The 17,758-nt window shown below is 44.8% G+C and overlaps 1 protein-coding gene across 5 annotated transcripts in view; it reads left to right on the forward strand.

Annotated features, from left to right (window-relative positions):
• The window catches only part of SCN8A (sodium voltage-gated channel alpha subunit 8), a 200,565-nt gene that overhangs the window by 161,991 nt on the left and 20,816 nt on the right, over nt 1-17,758 (forward strand). For 3 of the 5 annotated variants that reach the window (XM_044941758.2, XM_044941759.2, XM_044941760.2), the window contains exons 16-21: nt 2,496-2,669; nt 4,568-4,924; nt 7,768-8,238; nt 8,968-9,085; nt 9,617-9,771; nt 10,554-10,727. In XM_044941758.2, the coding sequence (XP_044797693.1) occupies nt 2,496-2,669; nt 4,568-4,924; nt 7,768-8,238; nt 8,968-9,085; nt 9,617-9,771; nt 10,554-10,727 (1,449 nt within the window). Of the gene's footprint in view, nt 1-2,495; nt 2,670-4,567; nt 4,925-7,767; nt 8,239-8,967; nt 9,086-9,616; nt 9,772-10,553; nt 10,728-15,907; nt 16,031-17,758 lie in introns of all 5 variants that reach the window. The other 2 variants (XM_025284201.3, XM_044941761.2) reach the window with 1 other exon arrangement.

Here is a 17,758-nt window from a genome sequence, read left to right on the forward strand (position 1 = left end):
GCATGTTGCTTCATGCCTTCAGCCCACACAGTGGGCTGCCCTTGTTTGGAGTTTGGGTAAATATAAATTTGTAGCTGTTGGCTGTTTTGAAAAGTGGAGAAAAGCAAATTCAAGGTTATCCCTTTGATGCCATCAACAACTGTATATAAACGTCACTCTTGTGAATGTCATCCAATATTCACCTCAGAATTGATGTTCTAGTGCAGCTGCTATCGGTATAGCCAGGGATCCCTGGGGTCCCCAAGACCCTTTCAAGGGGCATGGAGTCCTCTCTCCCTTTAAAAAGAGGTATACATAAGAGACTACAGGGACATAGAGGAAGAAAAATGACAATATGAAAAGGATTCCTTTCGGCTGAAAACTTAAGTTTAAGCTGCACTTAAGAAACCATAACATTCACGTGTACTTGATGAAGGAGGAAAAAACAACTTCTTGTTTTTCCTTTTTTGGTCAGAATCTCAGAAATTAAACTTAGGTGTCAGGTGAACCTTTTGCACTTCCTTCCATACTCCTTCCCCTCAAAAGATCCGGTTCTAAAGCCCCATCTGCATGGAGGGGGGTTTGGTGTCAGGTGCCGGGACCCAAGCAGGGCATCTGTGCAGGAGGGCAGCTTGGTGTGGCTGTCAGAGCCGATGCAGGCCAGTTTAAAAAAGTGCATACGAGTGTGCTCAGTCGTCTAACTGTGTTCAACTCTTTGCAACCCTGTGGACTGTAGCCCACCAGGCTTCTCTGTCCATGGGATTCTCCAGGCAAGAATACTGGAATGGGTTGCCATTTCCTTCTCCAGCGGATTTTCGCGACCCAAGGATCAAACCTGCGTCTCTTGCATTGACGAGCAGGTTCTTTACCACTGAGCCACCTGGGAAGTGAAAGTCACTCAGTCATGTCTGACTCTTTGCCACCCCATGGACTATACAGTCCATGGAATTCTCTAGGCCAAAATATTGGAGTGTGTAACCTTTCCCTTCTGCAGGGGATCTTCCCAACCCAGGAATCAAACCCAAGTCTCCTGCATTGCAGGTGGATTTTTTACCAGCTGAGCCATAAGGGGAGCCCAAGAATACTGGAGTGGCTAGCCTATCCCTTCTCTAGCAGATCTTCCCGACCCAGCATGGGGAAAGCTTAGAAATGTATATGGAAACCAAAAATTTCCAAACCACTTATCCATTTTGTTTTATTTTCATCAAGTCATTGTGTTTTGTTTTTGGTGTGCATTAATTCAGTGTATTTCCAAACCACAAGTATAATCTAAGTATTTTTCACTATTTTAAATTCTGACCTCAGACCATATCTCTGAAGATTTTCTCAAGCCCCTTCATATGTAAACTTGGTAGCCAAGTGGTTACAATTATTAACTTATTATGAATTTTAAATCTGATGCATATAAAGTCCTCTCCTCTAAAAACAGGATATTCAGTAATAGATATTACGTGGTTAGCCTAGAATGAGAGTATTGATCTTGTCAAAACTGGTGGTCATGGGATTTTGCTTTCTGCCTACATGTTATGCTACTAAGGCCCTCAGGATACAGAAGGCACTGGGGAAACACACGGTGCTCTGAAAGGCAGAAAGGTGGGAGTGAGTCAGGCAACAGAGGGAAGAAATCGTTCTCGTACCCAGTAAGCTCCAAATCTAGAACAATGGTTACATCCTTGATTATCATATTGAAAAAATCCAAAGGAAGCACCAACAGAGACTCAAACAATGAGAAAATTCTTTGAGGATGTATTTAACCAATAGAATATTATACAAGCAATGAAAGTGGGAGCTAGGAAGACTGTGTTGCAACATGAATGGAGTCATGATAGTGAAAAAAGTGTGTCAAGTGAAATGAGTCATGATAAATCAAGATAAGTGAAAAGCCAAGATATTATGGAGTCTGTGGTTTTAAACTCTGACAAAATATTTTTATGCATTTGAAAAAAAAGGAGTACATTAAAATAATAATTGTATGCAAGGCAGTGAGACTATTTCTCTAATATTTTGCACACTTTAAGCAATGTTCTTCTGTTGCTTTTACCATTTAAAAGAAGAAGCTCTGTAGTATATGTCTACAGTCAAGGAGACACATAATGTTAAATCAGGAATAATGCTGTATTTTTCTAATATAATTAAAACACAATGAGTGATTTTTTTTTTTTTGTCAATATCCCAAATGTGGCATACACATTCAAATGACTGCTGACCCTTTATGAATCACTTGTGTGATATTCCTGATTGCTTAGAATGATTTTTTAACTGCCCTCTTGAACAATATGAATTGGGTAGTTCCAGCAACAAAGATGGGAACGTTTCCTCTTCATTCAAGAGGAAAATAAGACTTTCCTGCATCGGGTAGAGTTGTCAGGGGACATCCAGGTATTGATGTCCTCAGAAGCAGAATTTAGTGAAGGCTGATGCTTGTGGCTTCTTGGACTTGCCATATTCAAAGATAATGATAGAGGTGTTTTCTTTCTATTATTTCTTTTTCTTACCCCTGCCTTCCCCCTCTTTAGGTTTTCACTGGAATTTTCACAGCGGAAATGTTCCTGAAGCTCATAGCCATGGATCCCTACTATTATTTCCAAGAAGGTTGGAACATTTTTGATGGATTTATTGTCTCCCTCAGTTTAATGGAACTGAGTCTAGCAGACGTGGAGGGGCTTTCGGTGCTGCGATCTTTCCGATTGGTATTCCATATTTCTCCAATTTCTTTTTTACATTTCCTGTCTTGTAGCTACTAGGAAGAATTTTGTATAAGTTAATCTGATGATTTTACAAAATTCTTAGCTGTATCCTCCTCCCAGTTTCAGTTGACTGTTTATTGGTTTATCAACTAAAATATTGAAAAACTTTTCTGTTGATTACCTAATCTAGAAAGTAGGTTTTTTTTAATCAGTCAACAAACATAAATCAATTTTATGAAGTTCCTCAGAAAATAATGGTTAATATAAAAGATGAAGAAGGATTCACAAGAGCTATTCTGAGGTCTGATTTGAATTTGCTCGTGAGCCCATTTCTTTATCTGAACATCTCCCTGAAATGGCAAATATTTCTCCCTTTTCCAAAGATGGCTCATTTCTTCTATCATGGTGACCCCTTCCAGAAAATGAGAATAAAATAATGTTTTTTTAAGTTATATTGAAATTAGTTGTTGAACACAGATCTTTAGCTAAGAAGGATTTTTTTAATGTATTTGAAGAAATTAGTGTTCAAATTACTAAAATGCCTCTGAACGTATTAATAGTTAACAATATCCTCAGAATAGCTTCCGATGAAGCATAGGCATGAGTGATGTCCTGATTGAGTCCCTTGAGAAGCTGAGTTACCTTGAGGGTATCCCACTCAGACAGAGCATCAGAAATGGCTTAGATTTGTTTCTCTTATTGGGAAAATACCTAAGCACTGACAACTGAAAGGATTTAAGGATATTCAGCTTATTTAAGAAAGAGAATTGGATTAGAATGAAACTGTTTATAAAACAGAAATCTCATTCAATCCAAGTCACAAATAACATCTGTCACATTTCTGGAACCTCTGCTTACTGGTCTTTGGTTAGGATCCAGCCAACAGTAGACTTTTTGAGAGTAGTTCTTGTTATTTAGAAGATAAGATGAAGAATTAAGTGATAGAAGCATTATCACTAATACTCTGAATACATTAACAGCCAGTCAGAATGGTGGAAAACTGTGAGAGACCCAGGTTACATACAGAGCATCACCTGGTAAATCTTGAACTCTCAGACAAAACTCAGATTTTCAGTAGGGGAAAAAAAATGTCCAAATCAACATGGTTGCCTTCTACGAGAATTCCTGTTACATCCTGTTACACATACTACTACATGTGTAGTTATTAACTTAAGACATATGATGGTGATCTCTGTTCATGGGCTTTGTTCATTATAATTCTCAGCTGGCTAGCCAAGACCTTATAATCATTCATCACAGAATACAGAAATTTTCTGATTAACAGATACCAAAAGTTCTGTCCTCTGAATTAATATCAGTGTAGTCCCTTTTCATAAGGCTTTTGCTATATTAGAACTGCCCCTTGGAAACTGCTTTTCCTCCCAGTTAGTCCAAGCATGTCACAAAGTTTCATATCAACCATTACCTATTTATTGGCAGGCAAAAAGAGAGATATGTAGAATTTTTAAATGCTTGCTTTTTTAAAGAGACAGATGATTTATTCTCACTGTCCTTACCAAGCTGATCTTCCGGTTCACTACAAATCACATTTTCCTTAATATGACTGCTGAGAAGTCAAGGGAAAATCAGTAGGAAAAAGATATGTTCATGTATGGATTTTTAAAAGGTGGATTGACCTAGAGACTAATTCAGGGACTAGAAGCAGTATTCTTGGTTCTTAGTTCAAAATCTTTCACTTATTTTGCAGTTAATTAGTTTTCCTTTATCTGTTCCTCAGTTTCTTTCAGTTTTAAGATACTGTTAGAAAACCCTGAGAATTTCCCAAGGGTGCTCAGTATTTGTAATGATCTTACTAATTTAGTATGTTTTTATTGTAGCCATGTGATGAGATTAAATTAATTGAATTTCATTTGGGTTTTGTTTGGGTTTCTTTTCCGTAGCTCCGAGTCTTCAAATTGGCCAAATCCTGGCCCACCCTGAACATGCTGATCAAGATTATTGGAAATTCAGTGGGTGCCCTGGGCAACCTGACCCTTGTGCTGGCCATTATTGTCTTCATCTTTGCTGTGGTGGGGATGCAGCTCTTTGGAAAGAGCTACAAAGAATGTGTCTGCAAGATCAACCAGGACTGTGAACTCCCTCGCTGGCACATGCATGACTTTTTCCATTCTTTCCTCATTGTCTTTCGAGTGTTGTGCGGGGAATGGATCGAGACCATGTGGGACTGCATGGAGGTGGCTGGCCAGGCCATGTGCCTCATTGTCTTCATGATGGTCATGGTTATTGGCAACTTGGTGGTTAGTACTAACTTGTACATCTTTTTGTTCTTTGCTCTGAGCATTTTACCCTTGACCCAGAAGCCCAGTCTACTTAGTCCTTCCATGTCTCTGTTGGTCTTTATTCTTTCTTGGCCCAAGAACCCTAAGGTACAAAGGAAAAGAGACTGCTGTTTTCAGAGGCCTAGTGGGTCATGAGCCTCATAGCCTGTCAACCTTTTCATAATTGTGGAAACAAAATTCAGCAAAGTTAAGGCACTTTTCCAAAGTCCCGCAGCTAATAAACGTCAGGGCTTGTATTAGATCCTTGATTTCAAAGTCTGTGGTCTTTCTACTATTAAAAAAACCTCAGAACTTCTCAGCCTGATCTTTGGGGCTGGATAATTATTTGTTGTGGAACTGTCCTGTGTATTGTAAGGTGTTTGCAGTATCCCTGGCATCTGCTCTTTACTGGCCAGTAGTGACCCCCAGCCCAAGTTGTAAAAACCAAAGATGTCTCCAGACATTACCAACTGTCCTCAGGGGGCAAAATTGCCCTCCTTTGGGAACCATGGATCTAAGCCATCCCAGGATTTTATCTGATGTTTATAAATTTCAAATCACTTCCTTGCTTCACTCTGTCCACCTGCTGTCACTTGCCTCTGGAAATAGAATGTTCACCAACAGAAATTAACACCTTGTTTCTCAAAGTGTCATCCGAGGACTAGCAGCAGTGAGAACATTCAAAGGTGTACTAGAGAGTCAGAATCCTAGGCCACTCCCCACAATCAGTATCTGCAATTTTTTTTTTTTTTTTTAGTATCTGCATTTTTAACATGATTCCGAGGTGATCCACATACACATTATAGTTTGAGAAGCACTCATCTTTCAAATCAGGCCAGAGCCCGCCTGCAAGTGTACAAGAAGGAGGATTAGAAGAAGACACACTCAGATGACCCCTTATAAACTCACCGAGAGTGGTTCTCTTCCTTTTTCTGCCATAGAGAAGTATATGCCAGTAGGGCATTCCTACTCATCAACCTCTGAACCAGCCTTGCCCACCCTAGTCTTTCATTGGACCTATAAAAACAGGCAATGTAATGTTTCTTAGTCACTCCCATTCTCCATTCCCAGCCATCTTCCCCTCAGTCCTGATCCCTCCAGTCTTCCCACTCCTTCGGTGAAGACAGCTGCTGCCTACAGCTCTTATCCATTGTAGAGTCAGCATCGCCAGCCCTGACCGCCCATTGCTCTGGTCTCCTGTCCTCGGTAGTCTCAGGGACATCCTCCCATGACTGGCTGCAGACACCTGAGCACACGACAAAATCCATTGCTATTCCTGCCTGTGATGACACTTTTCCCAGTCCCCCCTGGCTCAGTCCTTCTGCCCATGTCATCTGTAGGAATCTGTCAGTCTCTTCTGACTTTTCTCTCCATTCCAGGTAAATATCTGATGTCTCTCATATCTTTCTTCTTAGCATTTCTATATATGCATCTTTCTTTGTGGTATTTCCGAGATCTGCCCCTTCCTTTCCATTTCTGCAACCCATCTGGTATTTCTAAAAGTCCGAGGAAGACCACCTTCGTTACAGTCACCTTGAGTTTCACTCATTAAAAAAGGCCAAGTCCCAGGACCTATACCAGATGTATTGAATCAGAATCTTTCTGGTGAGACCAAGGAGATGCTCGTTTTTAACAAGTATCCCACTCCAGGAGATTCTTCTGCTTGCCAAGGTTTGAGGTTCCTATAGCCTGATCCAGACCCTTATCCACTCATGCAAGGAACAGCCTCCTAACTCCCAACCCCTCCTCCCAGCCTACCACATGTGAACCTAGTAGGAATTGACTTTCTCAAATCTCTGTCATCATCTGTGACTCCTTTGCTCAAGGACCAATAGTGGATCCAATTAAAATTCAAATATTTCAGCCTGGCCTTCAAAGCCCTCATCAGCTGACCCCCATTTAACTGTATTCCTCTAATGCTGCAAATGGCCAAGGTAACCCAGATACTTAGAGTTCATATATTGTTTCTGTTTCTCCCACCTTGTACATATGATTATTTCCACTTAAAATGTAAGCCTTACTCTTCTTCAGAAGTATGACAAAGTAAGGGCCAAGTGTAAATCAAGAAGTGAACATCTCTCCCACTTTTCAAAAGTAAGTCTTAATAAAAATAAATTAATATTAATGCCCAGTGTGGTTAAGAAAAAAGAAAAGAAAAATAAACGAAACTTGTTTCTAATGGCCTGACACTTAGATATAGAACCCAAAAGTCACCATCACCCTCTTGCTAGAGCTACTTAATTTTGATAAATGTTAGGAAAACAAAGAAAATGAATTCTTAAAATAGGATAACATGGAATATATTTCAGTCCCACCTTCTAGATTTGTTATATGAAAGTCTGGTTCTCCAAGCCTAGTTTTTTCTAACCTGGGTCCTCCAGGACACCTGCTGCTGAAGAACATGTGGTGTCTAGGCATTCTTTGATCCTTCTCAATAATCCATGCCCACCTTTTTGTATTTTTTGTATTTTTGTATTTGTTTGTATTTTTGGAGAATTTTCTCCCAAAATGGGTACAACCTTTGCTTGTTCTGATTATAAGAAAAGCAATATGTTTTGAAGTACATATATATGTGAATAGCACTATAAAAGAACCAAAAAAAGGAATACTAAACTCCTTGTATTACAACCAAAACCAATCAAAATGTCCACATAGTGACATGAGCACTTAAAACACTACGTGAGTCAAACACAGCACAGTAGAAACTCTCGAGTCTTTTACGTAAGCCTGTGAGCTTGCAGTTTACAGCCCTAGTTGAGTGGATAACTGTACCCAACACCATTCTCCATTCACTCGCCATTTTCCTAATGCTCCTGGTGCAGGTACTGAACCTGTTTCTGGCCTTGCTTCTGAGCTCCTTCAGTGCTGACAACCTGGCAGCCACAGACGATGATGGAGAAATGAACAACCTGCAAATCTCCGTGATCCGGATCAAGAAGGGCGTGGCGTGGATCAAACTGAAAGTGCATGCCTTCATGCAGGCCCATTTCAAGCATCGCGAGGCCGATGAAGTGAAACCTCTGGATGAGCTGTACGAGAAGAAAGCCAACTGCATCGCCAACCACACCGGCGCCGACATCCACCGGAACGGTGACTTCCAGAAGAATGGCAATGGCACCACCAGCGGCATCGGCAGCAGCGTGGAGAAGTACATCATCGACGAGGACCACATGTCCTTCATCAACAATCCTAACCTGACCGTGCGAGTGCCCATCGCCGTGGGCGAGTCCGATTTTGAGAACCTAAACACCGAGGACGTCAGCAGCGAGTCGGATCCTGAAGGCAGCAAAGATGTAAGGTCCCAGCTGAGAAACCTGTCTTGATCCTGTGTAGGAACAAATGATCAGCCTTGGGACTGGTCCAGCCATGGGCCTGGCAGAGAGATTTTGGAGTAGCCAACTCTCAACTTTGAACTTTTGGGCTTCCCTGACGACTCAGACAGTAAAGAATCCGCCTGCGGTGCAGGAGAACTGGATTCAATCCCTGGGTTGGGAAGATCCCCTGGAGAAGGGAATGGCCACCCACTCCAGTATTCTGGCCTGGAGAATTCTGTGGACAGAGGAGCCTGGCAGGCTACAGTCCATGGGGTCGCAAAGAGTTGGACAAAACTGAGGGACTTTCACTTTACTTTCAACTTTGAGAACCAATTCTACCCACCCCCAGACGAGCTAGATTCCTGAGATGTTCCCTCTTGCTTCTGAGTCATCTGTATCAGGGGCTGGAGGAAACCCTTGAGTACTTCCCTGCCATCAATCTGTCTGAGCTGTACCACTGAGACCAGCTATAGGCACCTTCTGCTTAGGGTGGACCCCCGTCATCCGCGAGCAGGCTGTGATGTTGTACGCCCTCCTGACAGGTTCTGCAGGCCCGGTGATAATTGTCAGCCCATGGTGAATTGCATGATGATGAGTTTCTAGCCTGAATTGTAGCTGCTGCGTCATCAGTACCAAAGGCAGTGTAGTCAGCATAGAGCAGACGTGCTGCTATAGCAGTGCTGCTCTCCTTTCTCCTTATGTATCTAGAAACTGGACGACACCAGCTCCTCTGAAGGAAGCACCATTGACATCAAACCAGAAGTAGAAGAAGTCCCTGTGGAACAGCCTGAGGAGTACTTGGATCCAGATGCCTGCTTCACGGAAGGTGAAAGGGGGCCAGGAGAGCGGATGGCATGTAGCACTTGCATGGCTTGCAGACAACGTTTATGCTAGGGTCCGTGGTTGGCCGGGAAGAAGGGGGTTCTGTGGGTATCTGCAGGAACTTTGTTCCCCGCCTCATCAATTTCAGGGAGGCTGATACCATTTTCCCCATTGGATGCTCAGCTGTAACAAGTTTTTATTCTCAAACTTTTCTTTGTCCATTTTTCTCGACATCAGCCCCAAGACTTCCACCGTGTCTGCCTCCTGACTACCCTCTTCTCCTCCCGCTCACTGCTTCTTTATAGGATATCTTCCCATCACCAGAGGGCCTTGCCCTGGCTGCCCGGCAGCATAGCTTCAGCCCCACCACCCTCTCCACTTCTGAGTCAGATTCTGAGTCAGCTGCTGAACTCGCGTTGTGCTGTGTGGTGGGGCGGCACCTGGGGGGCCCGGGCGCGTCCGGGCGGGGGGGGGCCCGGGCGCGTCCGGGCGGGGCACGGCCCGCAGTCTGATCTGCCTCTCCCGCCGGTGCCAGGTTGTGTCCAGAGATTTAAGTGCTGCCAGGTCAACATTGAGGAGGGACTGGGCAAGTCTTGGTGGATCCTGCGGAAAACCTGCTTCCTCATCGTGGAGCACAACTGGTTCGAGACCTTCATCATCTTCATGATTCTACTCAGCAGTGGTGCCCTGGTGAGGTCTGGGGAGAATCTGCTGGGGGATTGACTGGGCAGGGATATAGGGACCAGCAGGAAAGACTGGGTGGCCTGAGCCCAGTTTCTCTAACAACACAGCCTGGCTGTAGACCAAGAGTAACGATCTACTCCAGTGCTTCAGGCTGGTGTTTTAATCCTGGGGATTAGAATTCACACTTGTCTGTATCTTCATCCTAGACCTCAGCATGATCCCTCTTGAGCCCAAGGCCCCCTTTTCATCAGGATAAGAATACGAATGACCAAGTATCTTCACTGCTTAGCTTGCCTCATTCAAAGCAACTTCCCTTACTTCCCTAATACCCCTGATTCACAAAGGACCACATGTTATATGATTCAGTTTATACAAAATGTCCAGAAGGAGCTGGTCTCTGGAGACAGAAAGCAGATTGGTGGTTGCCAGGACTAGGAGAAGATTGGGAAACTAGAGGGTGACAGCTGGAGGGTGTGGGGTTTCTTTAGAGGGTAATGAAAATATTCTAAATTCGACTGTGGTGATGAATATATGACTCTGAATGCATTAAGAGCTATTGCGCTGTAAACTTTAAGTAGCTGAATTATGAGGTATGAAAATTACATCTCAAGAAAAGTTTTTTACAAAGAAAAGCCATGTGTAGCAAGGGACAGAGTGAAGGGAGATGGGGAGCGGATGACCCGCCAGCACAGGTGGGAAGGCTGCCGGGGGTTGCGGGGGTGGGGGTGGTACTTCCGTGTTGCTCGTTTCCCTGTAGGCACTATAGGCAGCTGCTGCCTCTCTTCCAGGCCTTTGAGGACATCTACATCGAGCAGAGGAAGACCATCCGTACCATCCTGGAGTACGCTGATAAAGTCTTCACCTACATCTTCATCCTGGAGATGTTGCTCAAGTGGACAGCCTACGGCTTCGTCAAGTTCTTCACCAATGCCTGGTGCTGGCTGGACTTCCTCATCGTGGCCGTACGTGTCCTGCTTTCTCCTTCCCTCCGCTGCCAGCAGGAAAACAAAGACAGGGACTGTCCTTCCTCTACTGGCTGGTGTTGCCGGGGGCCCAGGGGGTAGGCCGATAGGAGGTTTGGGTAAAGTTCCCTTTGGAGCACTCAGGTGGTGACTTGGGAAGCGATGCTGAAGCCCCCGCATTTGCTCCAGGGCCTAAGTCACCAGTTCATTAGTGGTTTCACCTAGAAGTTTCTGGGATTAGGAATGGGAAGAGGAATCGCTGGTGTCCAAGCTTTGTTATTAGACCGGGAACAGGAAGGTTCTGGCCCCAGCCCAACAGTGTTGTCCTGCCGCTGCCAGGAGGGGGCTGAGGACGGGGCGGGTGGGTGGGATCTAAGTAGACTCTCCTGCTGACCATGCCCAGGTACACTCCCATCCATCTCAAGTCTTCATACCAGACTCATCCGAACAAATCTGTCAAGGAGAGGAAAGAACCCAAAAGAAACCCTCCCCCGACTCCCACTCCTCCCCACACATGGCTGTTTCCACAGTGGTGATCAAACTTAAAAAATCCTTTTTTTCTCCAGGTTTCAAGACCATCTCCATGGCTCAGAGGTCCTTACCTGCTGTGTTATTTTTCAGGCTGAAGCCACGTCACCTATAACTATTTCTCACTCCACCAGGAACTGTTCCTTATTGGGCTTTCTAACCATGATGAGTGCTTCTTATTCTGTCTGATCACTGAAGCTTTTTTCCTCTAGTCAAATCGGCATTTGAATGAGAACAAATGGGAATTTCAGGAGCAGGGCCGAAGGTGGCTTCACTTCCTTCTGAGGGTGGAGAAGGGGGGTGTTTGGCGGCTGGGTTGGTCCTTTTAAAATAGGTTTCATTGGTGAACTGCCTACGGAGCCCCTCTGGGCTGGCACGAAGCAGCACAGAAGTCAGAGACACCAGGCACTCCGCACCAGGGTGGTCTCTGCTGGGTTAATGCACTCCTTTCCCAGCACAGCATCCTCGACTCCTTCCGAGAGCTGTCACTCTGCTCCAGTGAGGTGAGGAGGTCACTGCCCTTAGAGTGAACCAGGGAGGTCTTGCCCCGGGGTGGCCGGCATGAGCGCCTCTAGCCAGAGGTGGCAGCCCCTTGTGACGGAAGGGCCTCTGCCTCCTCCCACAGATGGGATCAAACCCAGAGACCTGAGGTGACACAGGCCAGATCTCTTTCTACAGGACAGTGGAAGTTCCCTGGAGCCTTATTTCACTGTGACGCCTCAGGACAGCTTAGAGTCAGGTGGACCCTCGCGGGAGACCTAGGGGCCCCTTGTCATCTAGACGTACCAGAAACTCAGATGGTGACGTCCACTCCCAAACTTCCAGCAGCCCTAGGGAAGCTGCGATTCAGCACAGACCTTCCCCACCTTGACCTGCCTCCTGTTCACCCTAACCTGTGCCACTCCCCTCCTCTTCCCTCTCGGTGGGCAATCAAGTACCCCACATTCCGCTGCTATTATAGAAGAATTAACCGTTCTGCAGGTCGCTATGTATTTAGCAAATACTTTCAGCACTCTTTATACTAAGTGACAGGGAAGCGAAAGACATGAGAAAGACATGGAGTCCGCTGACAATAATCCTTAAATCCCCCTAACTTTGGGGAGTTGCTGGATTCTTCCATTGCCATGAGACCTGACTCTGGCTCCTGAAACACTTCTGGACCAGTAACTAGTAAACAGAAATAAACAAAATACCATTCTCCATGTGGAATTGTCCCAGGAGCCATAGGGAGTCACAGGGGACAGGGAGGTATGGCCCTGACCCTTGGGAAGCTCACCTTGGCCGTCCAGGCCACTCTTGCCTGATTCCAGGCTTGTGGAAATCCCGCATTCTGGGAACAGGTCTCTCCTAGGACTCTCAGTTTTCTGTCAGGCAGAGCAGTGCCTTTATTCTTCATGTATCAAATGTTTATTCAACACCCACAGCACAAAACCTCCTGCCAGGTGTGGGGAAGCAGAGTGTGCCAGAGTGGGGGCAGGGGTGGCAGCTCCAGTCCGTGCCCTGGCTGCGCTGCGCGAGTTATGGATGGAGAATAAGGCTTAGACTGACACCTGGACAGCTGGAACCATCAGAGGCTTTGCTGTCCTTTTACATAAAAAGTCTGGTCCCTTTGGCGTTTAGAACATCCAGCCGGTGTACATTTTCAGTCCTCATTTAGCAGCCTCCCTGAGAGACTCTCTTCCCTCCCGTCTCATCCACCAGTGACTCGATGCCGGAACCTGTTATCCATCACCTTGTTTGTTCCTCTAATGGATTTTCACTCTTCCTCATTGCCTCTTGGAGCCTCTAAGAGTACTTTTTAGAATCATGGAGATGATCTAGACAACTTCCAAGATTAACTTTCTTTGTTTATAAGCCACGTGAGTTCCCGGAGACATTTTCTTCTGCCTAGGTCCTTGGCTGCCCTGGAGATTGTGTCCTGGAAGAGAATTTCATCGTCTTTTCCCAGGGAAATTTACCCCCAGCAGATCCAGAGATTAGCCAGCATATCTGTTCCAGGGATGGGAACTTGTAGAGACCATTCACCTCATCCTGAATTCACTACTGAAAACAATCTGCATTTGGAAATGTTCATGTCATTTTAAAAAAGTCATGCTGTGTCTCCCTTTTCTTCTATGCCTGCAGCCACAGATAGCCTGGATTTTTACTTGCCCTCAGTTCCTTTTTTTTTTCAGGTTTTATTCTTTCCTTAATTCTTCTAAGCAGTGTTCTGATTATGTCCAGTGAGTGTTTAACATGGAGACTCAGCAGATTATAAAATTACCATTAACTACCCAGATAGGACGCTTGCCGATGCTGCCTTGGGAGGAGATCTTGGTTAGATTGGTCAGTTGAATAGCAGACTATCTCAGCAGCATTTACAGCCAGCCTCTGAATTGGCATCTATACCTCCTCCACCCTTTTCCCCACTTTGGGCCTATTTATCATCAGAAAAAAGCCTTATATGAAGCTTAGTTTTCTGTAATCTTTACCTGGCATAGTTATGCAGAATTGATTTGGGTAATTTGACCTCAAGTATTTGGTTGAAGTAGCTTACCTTCAGATGTACCCATTCAGGTCTCACTTAAGAATATGAGACAGTGTTAGATGCTTCAGGGTTGAGAGTTGGACGCGCCTGGCAGTCGTAGACAAAAAACAACTCCATGTGGAGTCTTACTGTCAGTGATGGATGGAGGGAAAATGATTGGTTGGTACTGCTTTGTTCTAGATAAAGCTTTTGAGGCTGTTGTTTTGAACAGAAATTACACTCTGAGCCATCTACCCTTCAAAGAACCTGAGTAGCCGAATAGGGCAGCAATTCATTCCAGACTTGCTTTGGCTACTGCCTGGGCCTCCAGGGAAGAGATCTCCACTCATGGATTATTAGGACAGGCATAGCCAAAGGTTCACACTGCTTTAAACTCTGAAACCTCTGAGCCTGCTCATCCCTGACCCTCACCAGGCCATTGACCTGCTACTTCTACCCCTGCCAGCCTGCTGCTTAATTATAAATATCTTTGTTTTTTTTAAAAAAAAAAAACTTTTTGTACAGTTCAGAGATACAGAATCTTGAGAATTCCCTCAGCTAGAGTTTAAAAGCATCAAATGAAACCAAGAACCAAATTGTGGATTGTTTCCCTTTTTTTGCCTCTAAATTTGCTTTAAAATATCATCAGTTTAGGCTAAGCCAACCTATAATCATTACTTCCCAGTACAGGGAATTTAAGAATTGTTGATGAGAGCATCTTAACCTATCCCAGACTTGTGGTGCAGTATAAGGGAAATACTTCTCTAAGAAACCCAGAGCCCAAACAGTCTAACTAAAGGTATTTCCGGTCATCTTCCCCCTGAAGAGCTCTGTGTCTCTCAGGTTAGGCCCAGGCAGCCCTCCGTGTAGTTAAGGGATCTGTGGGATAGCCACTCTGCGAGCTCTGGTAGAATAAGGTGGGTTTGCCTCTGTAAAAGCAGGAAAGCATCTGACTGTGACTCCAGGCCTAGACACCAGACTACTTCTCCCCAGTGTGGCAATATACGCAGCTCCAAATTGTGCAGATACCATAATCCTTTATTGGGGTTTTTGTCATCCAGCCAGTGGGGGTGTTGACTTGTCTGTGGAAGAAAGAGTTCTGCCTGGGAATCAGGAGTTTGGGCCTTTAATCCTGGCTGCAGAACTGCCAGTGTTGATACTGGGCAAATTCTTGTGTGTGGGTCTCAGTTTCCTTATCTGTAAATAAAAAATTTATCAAAGAAGCCTTCCAGCCGTTATCCTGATGATAAGAATAAGAGAAGATTTTCCTAGAAAGGTTAGACCTGAGGCCAGTTCTTTGGGGGCTTTGTGGAGAGAAAGTATGGTAATTATAAGGGAAAATATGGATTCAGTTGTCCAGACCTACCCAAGTTCTCATGACCATGAAGGAGCTGTGATTCTAGTTAAAAAGATGGAAGGATTGTTGCAGTTAAAAGTGAGAGTGTCACTTGAGTTCCCATGGAGCCAAAGTTCTGTCAAGAAGTTTCTTCATTTGGTCCTTTTCTTGTTGGGAACTGCAAAGCCTACTGTGGTACTTACTGAATCCGTTTCCTTGTTGATGTAGTAACTGATCCAATTCTCAAACAAATGGTTTCTTGTCAACCAGGAGTAAGAGAGCTTGTCCTTGTTGGAAGTCCGTGGTGAATGAGCTGAGGCAGGGGCAGCTTGTGTGGAGTGTGTGTATTTATCTGTATTCTTTTCCATAGGTACCATTAAATTTGTCTGGCTTAATTTAATGGGAACTTCTGGGACCTGCAGAGACTGTAAAGGGCGAGGGTAAGGTTTTTGTGATCTGTTCAGGCTCCTCTCCTTCCAATGGAACTTCCTCATTCCCCTATCCCTTCAGCCTCTTCCCTTTGCCAGTTTGTATGTTTGTTCTTCTGCCCTCTCTCGACGTTCTCTTCCCTTTGTGTTTTTTTCTTCTGCCTCAACCACCTTTCCTTCCAGGTCGTTTGAGTCCAAGTTGAAGTAGGCAGCTGGTGTAACGCACTTCCTCTTCCGGGGGGGCGGGGCCCAGTTTGTGTAATCAGGGCTAGGGGTTTTATTCTAACACTCTGGATCCTCTGTTTCTTTTTTGTTGTTGTTGCTGTTTTATCTTTTGTTTCCTTTTTTTTTGTTTTTGTTTTTCTCTTCTGTTTCCGTGTAGGTCTCTTTAGTCAGCCTTATAGCTAATGCCCTGGGCTACTCGGAACTAGGTGCCATAAAGTCCCTTAGGACCCTAAGAGCTTTGAGACCCTTAAGAGCCTTATCACGATTTGAAGGGATGAGGGTAAGATACTAAGAGCAGCTGATCCTTCTGCATGCCAGTGGAAACTGTTTAAGCATGCTAGAACTGATCACACGGTGGGAAGATCATTCAAACACGAATTCTGTGATGCAGCTGCTGTCTTGATCCTCCACTCTCTCTCCCCCGCACCTGCCCTGTGCGAAGGGGACTCACATTAAGCTGCCTCATCATATTAATACTGGCCCCACCCCCAACAACATGCCATCGCAGACCATGTTAACATTGGCTATTCTCATTTGGCCTGGCTTACCTGTAGCACTTGGGGCGGCTTTCTGGGCTGTTGATTTAATAGGGAGAATCACCAGGTGCAAAGAAGGGGAATTGTCACCCACAGACTCACTGAAAAGCAGAGGCCACAGACAGGGAGAGTGCTGGATAGGGGCGTGAGCCAGGTGGGGACCGTGGCCTTGGAGTCGCTGAGAAAGCAGCTGAGAAGGGGCTGGAAGCTGGGACGGTAGGCCTGGAAATGGGGACGGAACAGAATTTGGCATGACCCTGGGAAAAGAAATGCTTTTCTTTCTATTCTGATTCCTCTTATTGCACCTTGTTGTTCTCAGCCCAGTCCCATAAGGACTGGCAGCCTCTGTCTGATAGCAAAGCTTTCCTCCTCATCCCCTACCCCTCTGCCCATGCTCTCTGGTCCCCTATTGTAACACTGCTAAAATAACAACCAGGTACAATGATAGATGACTATCAGCTAATTCTTCTGAAGTTTCTCCACCCCTGCTGTTACCTGCTTGGGCAATACTCCACCCAAATCCAAGCAGTGCGAGGTGCTGTCACCCTGCCAACTGAGAAATAAGCCTTCCTCTTTTGGTGCCTTTTTGCTGTCTCTCTTGGTTTAAAAAATTTTTGTGTGTGGGCACATGTATGTGCATGAGCACACACATAGTCAGTTTCCTAAAATCAAATGGACAACTGGCTGTTGATGGTAATAGTTGTCCCGTGGTAATCAGAGAGGTCTGTTATACTTAACGAGACCAAGAAAACTCACTTTAATTCAGATGTTGAATACGTGCAGGAGAGCAAACCAGAGGATATTTTTTAAACGTGCAGAGATCAAACATTAAACTGTTGCAGTGGCCCACACAGAGCAAGACTGCTCAGGGAAACTAGGTGCCAGAGCGGTACTGCGTCACTCCGCTCTCATCTGTGGGTTCCTGGCCACTGTTCCGTGAAGCCACCCCCATCTGCCCAGGAGGATGAACATCTTCCTTGGCCTGGGGATTTTATTATTTTGGTTTATCCAGACAAATGCTTTCTGTAAGACATCTGCGTTTCTGCTGTAGCACAGTCACAGTTTGGTTTACTAAATAGAACCTTTCTGCAGCCCGCCTGAAACCATCTGCAGGAAGGTCCATTCCACAGCAGCATACATTTATTTGAATTAAGGAAAAAAAGTTGGGATTCTAAATCTTTCTCCACAGATAAAAGATTTCAGAATGTGTGCAGTTAGGTCATTGTTATGCTTAGGCTAAATGTAAGTGGGGAGAAAGTCTATTGAAGAGGGCTTAGCATTTTAGGGGGCTCTGGTGTCATTGAAGATAGGGTTAAAATGCTCTTCCCTCCTCCCCAACCTTCCTACTATTTTCAGAAGAGGTTAGTTAAATATTTTAAATAAGTTGTACTAGTTTTGTTAGGAGAAGGCAATGGCACCCCACTCCAGTACTCTTGCCTGGAAAATCCCATGGATGGAAGAGCCTGGAAGGC

Source organism: Bubalus bubalis, chromosome 4 (assembly GCF_019923935.1).
Source record: "Bubalus bubalis isolate 160015118507 breed Murrah chromosome 4, NDDB_SH_1, whole genome shotgun sequence".
NCBI lineage: Eukaryota > Metazoa > Chordata > Mammalia > Artiodactyla > Bovidae > Bubalus > Bubalus bubalis.